Raw genomic sequence first — 16,191 nt, forward strand, 5'->3', positions numbered from 1 at the left:
GGCCTACATAGTTGTTGATTCCCTACCCTCACATTGAAGGTGCTCACTAGATAGTATATTCCCACTGGTCTCAAGTCCCTGACAGGGTAATGGCTACCCACAAGTAGTAGATTACACATAATGGCTGGTGTTAAAGTGTTCATATTATGCTCATTTTCAGGTTCATAATTGTATTTAGAGGTTATATCAGAATAGGTTTACATGGTTTAATTTTCAAAAAACACCATATTTTTGTTGTATTGCCCATTGCTGCAGCTCCTCTTTTCACCCTGTGTGTTGAGCTCTCTGTTTTAGCTGTTTTAGTAAGGACTACTAGCCAGTCAGAAGCAGAGTGTAAGGGCGTGCCACGCTAGCAGCTAGGCGAACATTATAACGTGTGTTACAAAGTGACGCACGTCACTGGACTACAATAGAGCTGTTTGGAGCAGTTTGTGAATAGTGTTTTCTGTTGGAGATGATAGGTCCCTTTGGGGTGGACTTTGGGCTTTTCACTTTGTAAACCTATAACGTGCACAAAAAAGATATACGGTATAACACAATAAAGGAAAGGGAAAAGCCAAAAAGCATAATATGAGCACTTTAAGTTTTGCATCCAATGTGGTTTTTAGTCTCTCTGGCTGATCTTTGTGTATGTTTGTGGGGAGTGACAAAGTCACAATGCTGTACATATTTTATATTCAAATAATACTGTGTGTTATGTAAATTGGCTGGATAAATTAAAACAAAGCCTGCAGGCTAGTTCAGGCACGCGACAGACTGCTCACTCAAACAGTCAAAAAAGATGTTTTTCTAAGTTATCTGGAAAACATTGCTGAAGAAAACCCAGAAAAAGTTGTTTAACATCAGTCCATGACCCCATGGACAGATGTTTTGATCCCTAACAATATTTCCACCCATCCTTCACACAGTACACTCAACTCACCCTTAGCAATAGGGCAGTGTATTGAAGCAGATATGCTGCTATTGCATTGTTCACCTAAAACTCTACTGTAATTGCAGCAGTAACTTGCTTACTCTGCGGTTTGTGACGCATTCTTATGGCATGTAATAACCTCACCGCCACACCAGCATCCAACCGTAGGCTCTAATGTTATCATCACTCCCCAACCTCTGCTGTGCTAACCTCGAAACATATTCTATGCTCACATATTATTCACTTCCACGTGAGTTTGATGTATTAAATTTAAGATGTGCTGCTGGGGCTTGTTTAAAAGACAATGTTTTACTTATTTTTTTTAGCCGGGAAGCAACCTTAACTGAGTAAAGGATTCTGATGGATTGATGTTTTGGTCCTGATGTGTGACAGTATTTCCATCCATCCTACATTTTTCTATCCATATTCTATTCTATAAACCCCATCTACATACATACTGTACATCAAACCATTCACTCAGCCTTCCATAAATCCAACCAGCCCTCTGAACTTAAGGCAATGAGAAGATGACAGGTTTTCTGATAGCACTTCTGTGGTAGATCCAGTGTAGTGGATGGATAGTTTGCCAGTGGACATGCCAGCTTGTGGTGAATGCCCAGCCACGAGCTGGGTGGATGCCTGGTTGCTCCCGGTCCACTGGCAAGAAGGTGGCCAGTAGTAATGAGGATCTGGAGATTGGCTATGGCTACGACCACACACACACACACACACACACACACACACACACACACACACACACACACACAGAGGGCTAGAAGACAAAGCCATAAGCTAAACAATAATGCATGTCAAAATATGATAAAGAATCTTTTATATTATCAACACCGAGCTTTAAGCTGTCAAGATTTTGAACAAAACTCTGCTGAGTCTAAAGCAAGTTAACAAAAACACAACAATGTGGTTTATTTCATCCAGATCAGAATGCTGTAAATGGAAATGTTTCACTCTACTGTGAGACAAAAAGGTGTGAGATTTTGACAGATTTTAATGAAGCATACTGACAGATTTTAATGAAGCATATGTTTTCTTACTAAAGGCTGCATAAGAAATGCAGCCAATTCATGCTTTGTCTTTTTCACAGTATGAAATTGCGGTTAGAATGGTGATGAGAGTGACAGACAGGTTAATTACATTTGTGTAATTAGTAAGAGAGGTATGCTGATCATGAATTGGCATAATTTAGATGGGAGTTTGGGCTAAGCTTGCTATGGAAACAAGAAAGTTTGAAGACTTTGTTTCTGTGCTTCTGAACTGCAAATAAAATGAACTGAATCTAATGCTAAAATTCAATGCTGAAGATAAACATTATGATTTTTATCAATTGTGAGTCTTAGCTGGGTTTTCTAAAATGTTTCATTTGGTTTTGAAGGGCTGCATCAGCAACGATTCCCAAGTCAGCTCAAGTTTTCCAAGAAGATAAGGAAAAAAGGTCCACAAAGGAAAAGAAAATGGAGGACAGCTTGAAATTGGGAATTCAGATTCAGGGATGACGGCTGGGTGTTCAACGCCAACCGTAGGTAGGAAAAAGAAAAAACAGTTGGAGCAGTTAGCAGAAATACAAACTACAACAAATATTAGGTTGGCAACTAATAAATATGTTTATTTTCATCGATTGATCTGCTGATCATTTTTTTCCAATAATCGATAGTGAAAAAAATGCCCTTAACAGAGTTAAAGGTGACGTCTCCAAATGTCAACAGTCCCATTCCCAAATATATTCCATTTAAATTGATATAAAACTGAGAAAGCAGCCACTTCTCACATTGGATAAGATAGAATCACAGAATTTTCATCATCATCATTTTTTGGCCAATCGATTACTCCACTAATCATTTCAGCTCTAAATTAAATATAGTAAATCCATTATTCAACAGTGGATAGATTTTTGCCTCTACGTCGCCCAATATGGCTTTGGTTTTATGATAAGGTGAGGCTGTTATATCCCTCACTGCTACTCTCTCCTTGGTCCACTATGTGGTGCTTTAGTGCTGCCACAGAATTAGTGCTGAAGCTGAGCTTTCCTAATAGGAGGGTGATGTCAGTGGAGAATCTTTGCCAAAAACAGATTCACACACACACACACACACACACACACACACACACACACACACACACACACACACACACACACACACACACACACACACACACACACACACACACACACACACACACACACACACACACACACACACACACCTCAATGTTTTAAAGCTTCCACTTGGCCAGCTGCTACGGCAACTAGCATCTGCTTTTTTAATGACAAAAATGCATTAACATTGACAAAAATATATTGATGGGGTAGGCTTTAAAGCATAATGACTTCTGCATAGCTGCCTCCTGATCCCAACAGAATTGTTTGTCTCATGGCTCTTTCTGCTTTCTAAGTAAAGGCTCAAGAGTCAATTAGATGCATGGGGTCCTTAGTAACACAATATTATTAGAGGCAAACAGATGCAGCATGGGGAACTAAAGTTTATCAAAGTACCATTAAAGGCTGTGGTAATTAGGAGCAAGGCCCAATGAGGGCTTGTCACTATTTAAACTAGCTATTTTTACTATGAACAATTCCCCTACAGGTACACAACATTCATTTCTAAGGGGACCCAAGGAGTCTAAGGGGACACAGAGTAATAGTGATCACACTGTTAAGAGACCCAGTTCGCATTTACACAAATGAGATGTGTTTAGAGAACAGTATTTGTTTGCAATGCATCTAAAATTCAAATCTGCTAAACGTGTGGATCAGACTTAACATTACTAAATAAAATGTGCGCTCTACATTTAAAAAGGCAGGAGGCATCTTTTCTCCCAAACAGTATAACTCATGATGTAAGTGAGAGCAGGGAAGATTTAGCTATAAGCCAGATATTAAACAGATAATGGCCTAATGCCAAAACCTCTGCCCTAACTGCACTCCTCTCCATTAATTGTATTCCTAAAAAGGAAAACACAATCGGCATTCTATTTGAGCAAACAAAATAATTTGCCTTGTGCAATTTTCCATTTCTTTCATTATGCACCTGTTGAGCACACGTGACTTTGTTAACTGGAAAGCTTTCATTTCAATTAGTAAGGTCTGGGTAGCATTTTGTTTTCTAGAATCCAGCTGCAGAGTTCCGAAGGCTTTGCCATCTACTTCATCAACATTCAAGGTTTCGTTTAGGTGCATTTGTCTTCCGGAGACTTTTCGGTTCCAGAAAGCACAAAAGAGCCCTTGATACAGCTCCATCAATTCTATTAGCAGACATACACTAGACTGGTATTCCATAAAAAATGTTGTTCACAATGGACTAGAGAATCATCATCGCAATATGTGAATTGGTGGCAGCATATATAGTTCATTTAACAATATTAGAGATTTTGTTCTAATTTAGCTTAATTTGCTTTGCCTGAACTGGTCCTGCCTTCCAAGGCATTCCTTTCTGATCTCGGATCTGGACCTGCTTTACATTTGTGAAGCCAGAATTCTACTATGGCTGTGCCCTCCGAGCAAAACACAATGACAATTTGAAATGCCTATTTGCAAGCTCTCCTGACTCAAAAAAAAAAAAAAGGATGGTAGATATAGATATTACAAATTTGCAAAAGTTTTATTTCAGGTGAGGTGCAAATGAAGCAACATGGGGAGCAGATGGGGTCATTACTCGAGGCAAAAGACTCATCTTTTAAGCCAAGCTTTTTCATTAACGTTTTTTTTGCTTTTTTTTGTATGTAAAGGGGCTTTGTTTTACATGACAGGGGCTTCAAATGAAATGTATTATTAGTAGTAGTATTTTTAAGACAGAAAACTATAAATACATAGTTTTAAAAATCGTAAACTCAAGTGGATGGCGGAGTCCACACCACAATTATAACGACAGCGGCGAACGATATCGTGGGGATGACTTTCAATGAACGATATAAAAACTGACAGCCAGTCAAAATCCACCTGAATTTACAACGCGGCACTGCAGATGACATTGAGATTGCATTTACAAAGGACATGATTGTCCTTCTCGCCTATGTAAAACAGAACATAAAATAGTTAACTTATGTATGAACTGAGCACGGTCAGCGTATTTCAGACGTCTCTGTATTTTTAAACAGTAGTATTTTTGAAAGTACTTCTCATGTCACCGAAATCGCTGAGAGTGAATCTTGTGTTTTGGATGTTATTATACTGCCGGTGATGTGTTGGTGTTTTTGTTCTGATGCTCTGCACATATCTGATACCGGCAAACCTGCTCTCATCCCCGGCTTTCTGAAGCTCTGTGCGTGCGGTACGGAGGTCTCCCGGGGACTGCTGGTGGACAATAACATTAGATTTTTTTTTTTTTATGTACCCCAAATCACAAATATGTAGGATATCACTGCAGACATTCTTTGCCCTCCTTACTTTGCAACTTGTGCTGCTGTAGTGTATTACGTTATTACCAGCTGGAGTTGCTGTTTAAGGAATGTTCGTCACATTACCGTTTATCAGTGTGGATGCTCACATCGTTGTCATTATAGTTATCATTATAGTTATTGTTCTTGTTCGTGGTAATGGACGGCACTTAAATCCGGGGTTAAATACTTCTACTCTCTACCAGAAACTAAACCCACCTTGTTTCCTCCATCGTACATGGCCCAGCCTGTACGCTTCACTCCAAGTGCAACATGGGAGTCCGAGGCATCCAGGCAGGTAACAGGATGACCGTAGACTGAGTGGAGCGTCCGTGGCTGCTCCTCCCGGGGGTCCAACAGGTACACAGCCTCTTCAGCTACCAGGGCCGCCAGAGGGCACTGCTGCCCCCTGCCTGGCACCAAAACTAGGCTTTCCACCTGCCATACAGACAAGACAGAGGCATATTTTACTTCACTTATAAAATGTACAGAACACCCAAAACTTACTTAGGAAGTCTTTAGTCTTTAAAACATTATTTAAATGTTCTTTCTTCTATTGTTTTCAGTTTCTCATTAAGACATACACTGTACAATGTATGGTTGCAACTGAAGATTATTTTCATTAATCAATTAATTGGATAATTTATAAAAAAAAGAAAAGATACCCAATACAATTTTCCACATCCCAAGTTCATGTCTTTAAAATGTTCAGCACTTATACAATTTCCTGCCAGAAACTGAAATGCCACAAAGTGTGCAATCAGTCAAGGAGTGTTAAATGCTTCCATCATTAGGAGACATTCTTAGATAAACGTCACAAGAAGGAAATGCGTGTGGCACAGACTATTAATTAACACAATTGCCTAGTATGGAGCATGTAATGCGTATGAGAAATCAAACTGCCTGACTTACAGTCTTGGGCAGCCGAGCCTGGCAGACTGTCCTCCAGTAGCCGCGATCGTCGGCACAGTCCAGCCGAACGTCAGGCCCAGCGGCGGAGCACAGGACGGGACTGTCAGGGCTCAGGGCCAGGGCCTGGATCCTCCCTGTGTTCTGGTAGTGGAGGAGGGGCTCTCCACCGGTCTCTGTGCTCCACAGGTCCACACAGCCTGTAGCAAGAATAGTGAAACGCAGTCCCTTAGAACCTTAAAGTGCTCATATTATGCCCATTTTCAGGTTCATAATTGTATTCAGAGGTTATATCAGAACAGGTTTACATGGTTTAATTTTTGTTGTACTGTAGATCCTCTTTTCACCCTGTGTGTTGATCTCTCTGTTTTAGCTACAGAGTGAGGCATCGCACTTTGCCTAACAACAAGTTGGTTGTTGAGTAAACAAGTTTGCTCACACCTATAAGATACTGTACTGTCTGGGTCTGCAGAGGTTTCTTCCTAAAAGGGAGTTTCTCCTCGCCACTGTCGCAATAGCCACTGCTAATGCTTGCTCTTGAGGGAATTACTGTAATTGTTAGGGTTTTGGAATTTATAGTGTGGTCTAGACCTACTTTATCTGTAAAGTGTGTCGAGATAACTCTTGTTATGATTTGATACTATAAATAAAATTGAATTGAATTGTATTTATGTGAGTGTGTGTATTAATGTGTGTGTCTGTGTGTGTGTGTGTGTCCTTGTATGAATGAGTGTCTAGAGTTGCATGTTTTCTAATATGCCTAAGCTGCTGCTGAACTGTTTGAGTGTGTGTGCTGGGAGGGGGGAGAGAGAGAGTGAGTGGGCTGATGGCACCCCTGTTTTTAATTACTTTGGACAGCATGTCATTTATAGTCCTGTGATATTTCTATTTAAAATTGTTAATTGTTTTTTAAATTTGTCATACCTGCCCAGGGACTACAGGTGGAAATTAGCAATTGTTGCTATAACCTGGCCCAAGACATATTATCTTGTTTAACAGGTGTAATGTTTATTTGTGCATCGTCCCGGTTTCAAATAAATCAATTTCCATTTCCATTCCATCTTCGTTGGGAGTCGCACAGGCACAGTAGTTGGGTAAGGACTACTAGCCAGTCAGAAGCAGAGTATGAGGGCGTGCCCCGCTAGCAGCTAGGCGAGCATTATAACGTGTGTTACAAAGTGACACACATTTGTCACGGGTGTAAAGGCTGGACTACAATAGAGCTGTTTGGAGCAGTTAGTGAACAGTGTTTTCTGTTGGAGATGGTAAGTCCGTTTAGGGTGGACTTTTTCACTTTGTAAACCTATAACGTGCACAAAAAAAAATATATAACACAATAAAAGGAAAGGGAAAAAGCCAAAAATGATAATATGAGCACTTTAATAACTGCACTGAGCCCACCCCTTTTTTTTTTTTTTTTTTTTTTTTAAATCAGAGAATTTCTAAGATAAGATTTAATGAATATGTTTCTGTCTGTGATGTCTTACTATCACCAAGAAGAACTCATCGTTTACCACAGGATCACACTGCATAAACACACACTCACCATCTTCATAAGTGGCAGCAGCCACTGTGCTGTTGACCTGGACGTAACGAACATAAGGTCTGGGTTCAGTGTTAGCGGACAGGCTGTTGATCTTCAGGTAAGAGGCTGTCGAGTCCCAGTTCAGCGTGTCCCACAGCCTCACGTCACCAGACGTGTACCTGAGATACAAACAAGCACATCAAGTCACACTAAACATGGGGCGGCCTCTAGCTCACCCAGTGAGAGCGTTCGCCCCATGTTGGCTGAGTCCTGCAGCGGCGCAGGGTTCGAGTCCGACCTGCTGCCCTTTGCTGCGTGCCATCCCCCATCTCTCTCCCCCTTCCATGTCTATCCACTGTCACTACTTAATCAAGGGAAAAGCCCCCAAAAAATAATCTAAAAAAAATAAATAAAAAAGTCACACTAAACATTCATAATTCACATATTTAGCTTTGTACAAAAAGGGCTGATGAAACATTTTTCCATCAGTTTGACAAGTTGGTCTCCACAACAATACCTGACGTCACCCTTTCACCACTGAATCATTTCCCCTTTCACACTTTACGCCTTTACTCACTCTGACTTGCTGTTATTCTGTTTTCTAATAACTTGGTTACATGATCTTTCCACGAATGTTTTGGATGAACATTTCAACGCTTATTACAGGTCAGGTCTGGAGATTTTTTACGTTGCAACATGTTGCACAATCAAAGGAACTGTGATGACTTGGCATTATTTCTGTTAACAAAGAAGACCAAAGTTGCAACTGACAATTTTCAAAAATGTCAATATTGATTATCAAATCCTCTAACTGATCAGTTTTTAAAATTGTTGGCAAATAATTTCCTGTCGATCCACAAACTTGAGACAACTGGGAGCTTCTAGCACACATACTATACTAGTGACAGTGTTTCTCAAACACTGGTTTGTACTTGTTTAGAGCTGAAACTATAAATTAATTGAGTGACTGATCAACGATTAAAGATAACTGATTAATGGTTTGTCATGTTTCGGAACATTTTTGTTGCAGTTTCGCCAGTGTGAGGATTGCTGCTTTTCTCGGTTATATTTGATTGTAAAGTGATCTGTTTGATAATCAGCAGATTAATCGATTATGAAAACAATGGTTACTTGCAGCCCAATACTTTGGACAACGGCTGTTTTCTCTCCCTTAAAAATAAAGATACAAATCTTTCACTGGCCTTTTAACTTTTCCTTTTTAAGGCATTAAAAGCTTCTGCTCTATTCCCATTTGTACGAGCAGAACTGTCTACCTTACTGTGCCACAGGGAAGGCCCTTCTGTGCCTGAAGTCAAACCAACAGGCTTGTTATTAATCCAACCGGTGGCTCACAGTACGCAGGTCAACAGAGGCTGCCAATCTCCTCAGTGATTGTTAAGTTTGCATCAACTACAGTATACAAATGTCTCATTACTTGTTGTGTTAATAAACTTATGAATGTTAAAACACTACACGTAGACATGTAGACCCCCCCTCTCAAATCACCGCTCATACTCAATAGGCTTCCGTTCTGTCCTGAACCCCCTTCTTTCCGTTCGTTCTTTGCCCAAGTCAATGAGTTCTCACTGTGGGAGACGACAAACTGCCAGCATTACCACCTCCACAGATCATCATGTCTGAGCAAGTATCCGCCTCGCAGCCAGAGTGTGTGACACAGTGACAGCAAGTGTGGCAGAGGGTGCACAATGTGTGCGCCCGCGAGTGTGTGTGTGTGTGTGTCTGTGTGTGACTGGCATCGCAGGGTTTGGCAGGAAGTAAACAATAGGAATACACACTTTCACTTAATTGGTACGTCACCTCAACGCCGACTATCAATGATGATGCTGAATCTCATCCAAGTAATTCGTCAAAACTTTTTTTTATGTACAGAAAACTTTGTGCACAGATTATTGCAATCTTCATGCCAAGCCTCACTAGACTTAGCCTTTGTGTCACTGTGTGACTCCAAGAGTTGCCGGGTTAATGAGACAGCGTCTCCTGTTGTCTTTTTGGTGCCAAATCTCATTCCCCCGGTTTTCTTTAAAGATTATTTTTTCATTTTAGGCCTTTATTTCCACAGGACAGATGAAGACATGAAAGGGGAGAGAGAGGGGGGAATGACATGCAGCAAAGGGCCGCAGGTCGGAGTCGAACCAGCGGCCGCTGCGTCGAGGAGTAAACCTCTATATAGGTGCGCCTGCTCTACCAACTGAGCTAACCCGCCCACTTGCCCGGTTTTCTAATAAGATTTTGTAGATGCAATTTAATCATTCTTGATTGCTATTGATTTGTTTCTAGTTAAACAAATTCAAGTAGATGAGATAAATGACCCTTTAAGTACCAATAATAAGGAAAGTATTGATGTTGTGAATTTGTTAATAGCAATGGTAGAAGAAGAAGGATTTAATAGTATGTTCACACTTTGCAAACTGCTTTATTTCATGTTTAGACTTATTTGGTACTGTGTGTCCTACATCTGCTAACCTGAAAAGATGCAAACACATTGTCTTCTCCGATGAGACACAGCAGGACTGAGGGGAATCTAATCACATCACTCCCTGGAGACGCTGCAAATCTCCTTGTGGGCAGTCTATCATGCTCCTGTGGGCCCTCACAATCTATCACTGTCGCAGCCCAGTTCTTTCAGGGCAGGTTTGGTTTGCACTCTTCCCTCGAGGACTACTGCCATTAGTAGCGCCATTAGTAGGAGTATTAAAAAGATGTGACAATAGGGCTGGGCAATATATCGATATTATATCGATATTGTGATGAGACTAGATATTGTCTTAGATTTTGGATATCGTAATATCGTGATATGACATAAGTATCGTCTTTTCCTGGTTTTAAAGGCTGCATTACAGTAAAGTGATGTACTTTTCGGAACTTACCAGCCTGTTCTAGCTGTTCTATTATTTGCCTTTTTCCCCAGTTAGACATTATGTCTACATTACTGATGATTATTTATCGAAAATCTAAGTGTGAAGATATTTTGTTAAAGCACCAATTTTTAACCCTAGAATATCGCCACAATAACGATATCGAGGTATTTGGTCAAGAATATCGTAATATCTGATTTACTCCATATCGCCCAGCCCTATGTGACAATATGCATCAATGAGCTGAAAACTGAATTGCAATATAACTAAATCTGATCAAAATTGACTACAAGGTTTGAATTTTTCTGTTAATGCCGGAGAGTGCAACTGTCCTTCATTGCTTATAGTCTTAATATATGTCCATGTCCTATTCTTAAATCTAAAATCAGTTCATGTGACTGTGTTGGCAATAAAAGTGTTACTCCGATCACGTTCACAATTTTCTTCCTTACCCGACATTCTTTATTTTTGTGTTAATGAAGATCTTGTAAAAACATGCATTGCTTTTTTTCATTTAAGACATTATTTGCATGTTGCACTAAGCCCTATAAGACAAAGTAATTTTGAAAGGAGGAGCGTTGAAAGTTAAAAAACTGTGTTTGTGCATATTTTTTGGCTCAGGAGAAATACATGTAAGAGGACATTTGGTACAGCCTGTTTGTTCCTTTCCATCTTTGTTTAATTTATTATGAGTTTATCGAACATTGAACGCTGTAACACATCATAACGAGCCATGATCTCACGGTCTCATTACACCCTATCCATTAGGCAACACTCTAAACTCATAACTGCTTTGCAGCCGACAGCAGAAGACAAGGAACATACATGTTTCAATACGTAAACCAAATGGCAATCAAACATCCTGTGTGGCCAGTATTGGTGACAGTTTTGCATCATTCCCAAGAACGACCTAGTTCATGCAAATGTGTTGTTGTTAATCACTAACGCATCAGTCAGTGATGCACAACGCCTTATGTCTAAATGTCACACATTTTAAAATCAAACACCCAGTCATAAATCAGAAGATTTATAACCAAGATTTATATGACAAGATCAAGAGTGACAAAGAAAACAAGGCAGATGTATTCAGGGTATGCGAGCAGAAGTCCAAGTTACAGCTGATGTTAATGTGCATCAGATGTCAGAAGCATGTCTGAGTCCTTGAAACTCACCCAGCCAAGACAAAGTTGTCACAGGAACTGACGTCACACAGCACCTTCCCCAGCTCAAACTGCAGCTGGCTGATGGATCCCACTCGATTCTAGACAGAAAATATTACTTGGCTGAAACACACTGTTCCATCCATAATAAAAATACATCATGTTATTGCAAGCAAGACATTAACTTAACTATCTAAACTATAGAAAAGAAGAAGTTGGCTTTCAAAATTAAAGTCTTTGTTATTATTTTTCTTCCCATTTAAAACCAGAAGAGAACTTTCCCATTACTTTATACAGTAACTTTTTACATTAAATTTCCCATTACCATTTTGAATGGTGTTTATTGCATTTTATTATAGAAAATATAAATTAAAAATATTATTTATTTATTTATAATGTATTAAATATAAAACTGGAGACATATAGTCCATGGTCTACTGGGGATTTCACCACACAAGCTCCAGTGCAGATGTTGAATTTGGTTGATTCTGATTCCTTCCCCGTAGTGCAACAGATCGAGCCCACCTTCCAGTTGGAGCGCACAGTTTTGGCCGAGTTCCTGCAGTCTCGCAGCGTGCTCTTCCAGCAGGGCGAGTCAGACACGCTGGCATCCTGATGGTAACCCTCCCCCGTGCACATCTTGAACCACAGAACGCTGTCCTCCGCGAGGACTCTCCATGCCCTGCTCACCTGGGAGGAGATTGGACAGTGTTACCGTGGATTGAGTCAGCATACATTACGAGCTTGCATCACTTAATTTATTTGTGCTTAACGAGCCCGGCTGACTGCCAAGTGGACTGTGTACACCACATGCTGTAGGTCGGCCACACAAAATGTAATTCATTAATCTTTACCAATTAAAGTCACATAAGGTATTAATGCTGCCCTAAGCAATTCTGCATCTTGGAGGAAGTGCAAGGCAACTGTAATTTAAGGACTTCACAACCAAAAACTCTAAAACCTGAGATCAGCAAGCTGCAGACAGTGTGATCACTTTACAGGAAAGTATACCGAAGGGACAAGAGAGACAACAATTCAGCAAGCGTGCAAGTTTGTTGCTTTTTAGGAATTGAATTTGTCATTTCACCAGCCAAAGAAGATTTAACTGACTGAAAAATCTGCTCCAGGGCTCCAAGCTGCAGGTTTAGTCCCTCCCAGATTGTTACCCTTACCGTACTAAAATATACTGTACCTAAATTCAATCAAATCTAACTTGAGCAGTCAGAATTTGCTGGCCTAAAGTTATGATTGGCGACTTTTATGGTTTGTGACCCCCTCACAGTAGAATGAAGCAGCATCTACTTGCAACCTCTCCTCAAAGGCCTATGTATGTCTAGGAGTTGTAAACTATTGAATTAAAGTGTGATTTTTTTCCTTCTCAGATGTTATATGAATAATTGTTAGGAGGACTTTATAAGGTAAAACTGTCCTGTATTTCAAAAGGAAATAGCGGGAAAATTTTATATGAAAACTAAACTTATGTTTGTATACCTGTACCTACATGTTTTTCTTTTCTTTGTCTCGGTTATCTTTATCATATTATGAGCCCTCAGATTTACCTCTATGGGATCTAGTCTAAATCAGCTGTTTATTTGTTGTTGTTTTTTTGCCGCTTCTTGTTTTTGTGCAACTCTTTCATCCGCATGTCGATATATGCAAAATAAAGTGAAAATATGGTTATTTATTTGGTGTGTGAGGGTCATTCCTTTCTGTCGCGGTCTCTTTTTTTCCTTTCATTTTATAATGCAAAGCTCTTGCCAAGAATAGTTTCACCACAGCAGCTTACCTGTGCACATCGGCCTAGCTCAGTAGAGTTTAGATATTGGAATATCTTCAAGGCTAACTCGTACGGCAGCTCAATATCAAAGAAGGGAATGTCATTGACTTCATTCTGCAAAAGAAAGAATTACAACACACATTACTTACTGAGCTAATTCTGGTCAACCACATCATCATCATCATCATCCTCATACCAGATCCTGAATGAGTAGATCCAACAGCTCCTCGTCTTTCTTGACCTTTCTCTTAGGCTGTTGCTGCTGTAGCTGCTGCAGGGATGCGCTGCAGGCGTTGGTCATGTTTTGATACTGTCTCTTTCTCCTGGTTCTCTCCTCCTGAATCCTGTCCAGCAGCGGACTGGTCCTCCCATCCAGCAAACTACGTGCAATGGCCACATACTCAGGCTGATCCTCTGACTCTGCTGCAGCGTTTTCTACGCCGCCAGCACATGCTTCATCCTCAATGCAACCACCTTCTTCTGATTGTGAAGGACTACAGGCCTTGTTGAGATTGTTTAGGTCTTCAAAATACCTATTTTTGAAGTCGTTCTGGCCTGCCTGAACACAAACATCCAAGGAAGAGGAAGGAGCACACACAAGTGGCTGATCCTCTTTATTACTCGTTAGTTCTTCTTTCCAACACTCCCTGAACGCAGCAAGTTCGTCCTCGGCCATATTTTTCAGTCATCGTTGATAAAATATTACTTTAAAATAGTGTTATAAAACGGCGTCGTGGGAATGTGTTAGTAATACAGACCAGTTAAGCGAAGCCATAGCTTAGCACCGACGCAAAATTTGCAAGTCCTTCTCTATAAACAGTCCGAAGAGAGACAACGCGCCGCTGTACTGAAGTTCCGCAATTTTTTAATTCCGCAGTTTTATTATAGACGCGGCAATTCTCAGGGATGGTGTATGATTTTGTGGCCACAACTGGCAATTGTTCTGGATATCATTGCAAGTATTTCCTATCCAATGCTAGCGGGGTGATTATATTTACACACATTTGTACTGTTAAAATATAGCAGACGACAACACAGCGTCCCAGAACACCCGTACAACAAAAGACTCCTTTAGATCAAACCAGACAGGAGAGATTCAAGAGTTAACCATTGCATCTCTCTTTTGGGAAAAGATGATGTAAACCCCACACCATGTGACACTGTAATGAATAATACAGTAGAGAGAGAGAGAGAGAGAGAGAGAACAGAGAAAGGAAGAGAAAGGGGGGGGGGGGGGGCGCAAACACAGTTAAGGTTTGATGAGAGAAGAAAAGGAGGGTAGTATATGTTCAAGATTTAAAGAGAGAAGACCGGGTGTTCTGTCTGAGAAAGATGTGCTGGCTGCCAATAGACCAGCCTTTGCTCCTGCCCGGTGACTCCACCTGCAGCGCCCGGCGACCCTCGCCGTGCTCGGTGGCTCAGCTGCTCGCGTCTCGCCTGCGGAGGATCGGAGACCAGCTGGAGAAAAGCTGGACGGCCAGGGAGACGAACAGCGGCTTCAGCTGCGGGGGCGGAGGGACGGTGGTGGTGACCGGGACAGGCCACTTGAAGAGCTTCCTGTGCACTGCAATACGTTTGACCGTGCTCGTGCTGGTCGTCGCAAGGCGACACCTGTAGGGCGCGAGGCGACAACACCAGCAACAGGTGCGTAATTAACAGTCCCCTGCGTATGTTGTGTGTAGGCTTTTTTTTTAGCTAAACTATGACCTTCAACTGTTAAGAGTAAAACAAAAAATAGCTGAGGTAAGAACAAAAAGCTATTATTTTGTTCCGTAAAAAAGGCTATGTAGAAACATCCAAAAAGTGCTGTTAAAATATGTTTTTACTCCGGCTGCATTGGGTTAGTTTAATAAAAACAATGTTAAAGTAAATTGCATGCTAATTTGTGAGCCGTACAGATAACTTACATTAGACAGAAGGTTTCTCTTGTCTCTACTTTACGTTGAGAAAACTTGTACTTCTTCAAGTTTCTTGGTCTTTCAGATCAATGGATTTTTTTAAAAACTGCCTTATATGCTCTTCAAGGTTTGGAATGTTTTCACATTACAACACTGTAAACTTAATTATCAGAGGGACAGCAGACAAACGTCATACAATTACACTCAATTTACAGGTCTTATACATTGAGCTATTTTGTCTTGACATACAAAACAAGTGTTTCAATTGCTATAATTTTACAATTTTATCAAGCATTCGGTAATTGTTAAACCTTGTGAATAGATTTATTTTCACAAAAACACATAGCCTAAACCTTTAACACTTTTCAATTTTATGTTAAATGTAACGTCAAACAAAAAAAGCATAGGCAAACTAAGCATTTAGGGAATGTTACATGAGGAATAGTAAATGTTTTTAATTGGCAAGGTTGAGGTTTTTTCTGTCTTTCATTTATTGTCTTTAGCTTTAGTTTGCTGTAGGCTATATCTTAAAATATCCTAAATTTGTATCTACTTCTGACCAGTTGGCCAGGTTGCTGTTGTTAAAACAACCTGGTTTATAGGATGTTAAAATCATTATAGTCAGTTAGAATGAGTGAGATAGATTCTAAATGTACCGGTACATTAATGAATAGCTTACGTGGAAATCATGAGGAATAAGAAGTGGATGTGTTTGTTTACACCATTATGAAGCAATTTCAAAAA

The 16,191-nt window shown here is 40.3% G+C and overlaps 1 protein-coding gene across 2 annotated transcripts in view; it reads right to left on the minus strand.

The window, feature by feature from the left end:
* Positions 1-15,182, minus strand: part of fbxw8 (F-box and WD repeat domain containing 8) — a 26,538-nt gene extending 11,356 nt beyond the window's left edge. For both annotated transcript variants that reach the window (XM_028579102.1, XM_028579103.1), the window contains exons 1-7: positions 13,746-15,182; positions 13,559-13,663; positions 12,298-12,462; positions 11,785-11,873; positions 7,758-7,915; positions 6,215-6,411; positions 5,522-5,740 (exon numbers count right to left, since the gene is read on the minus strand). In XM_028579102.1, coding sequence (XP_028434903.1) covers positions 5,522-5,740; positions 6,215-6,411; positions 7,758-7,915; positions 11,785-11,873; positions 12,298-12,462; positions 13,559-13,663; positions 13,746-14,225 — 1,413 coding nt within the window. In that variant the 5' untranslated portion in view covers positions 14,226-15,182. The remainder of the gene's footprint in view (positions 1-5,521; positions 5,741-6,214; positions 6,412-7,757; positions 7,916-11,784; positions 11,874-12,297; positions 12,463-13,558; positions 13,664-13,745) is intronic.
* Between the last annotated feature and the right edge of the window lie 1,009 nt (positions 15,183-16,191).

The sequence above is a fragment of the Perca flavescens genome, chromosome 5 (assembly GCF_004354835.1).
Source record: "Perca flavescens isolate YP-PL-M2 chromosome 5, PFLA_1.0, whole genome shotgun sequence".
NCBI lineage: Eukaryota > Metazoa > Chordata > Actinopteri > Perciformes > Percidae > Perca > Perca flavescens.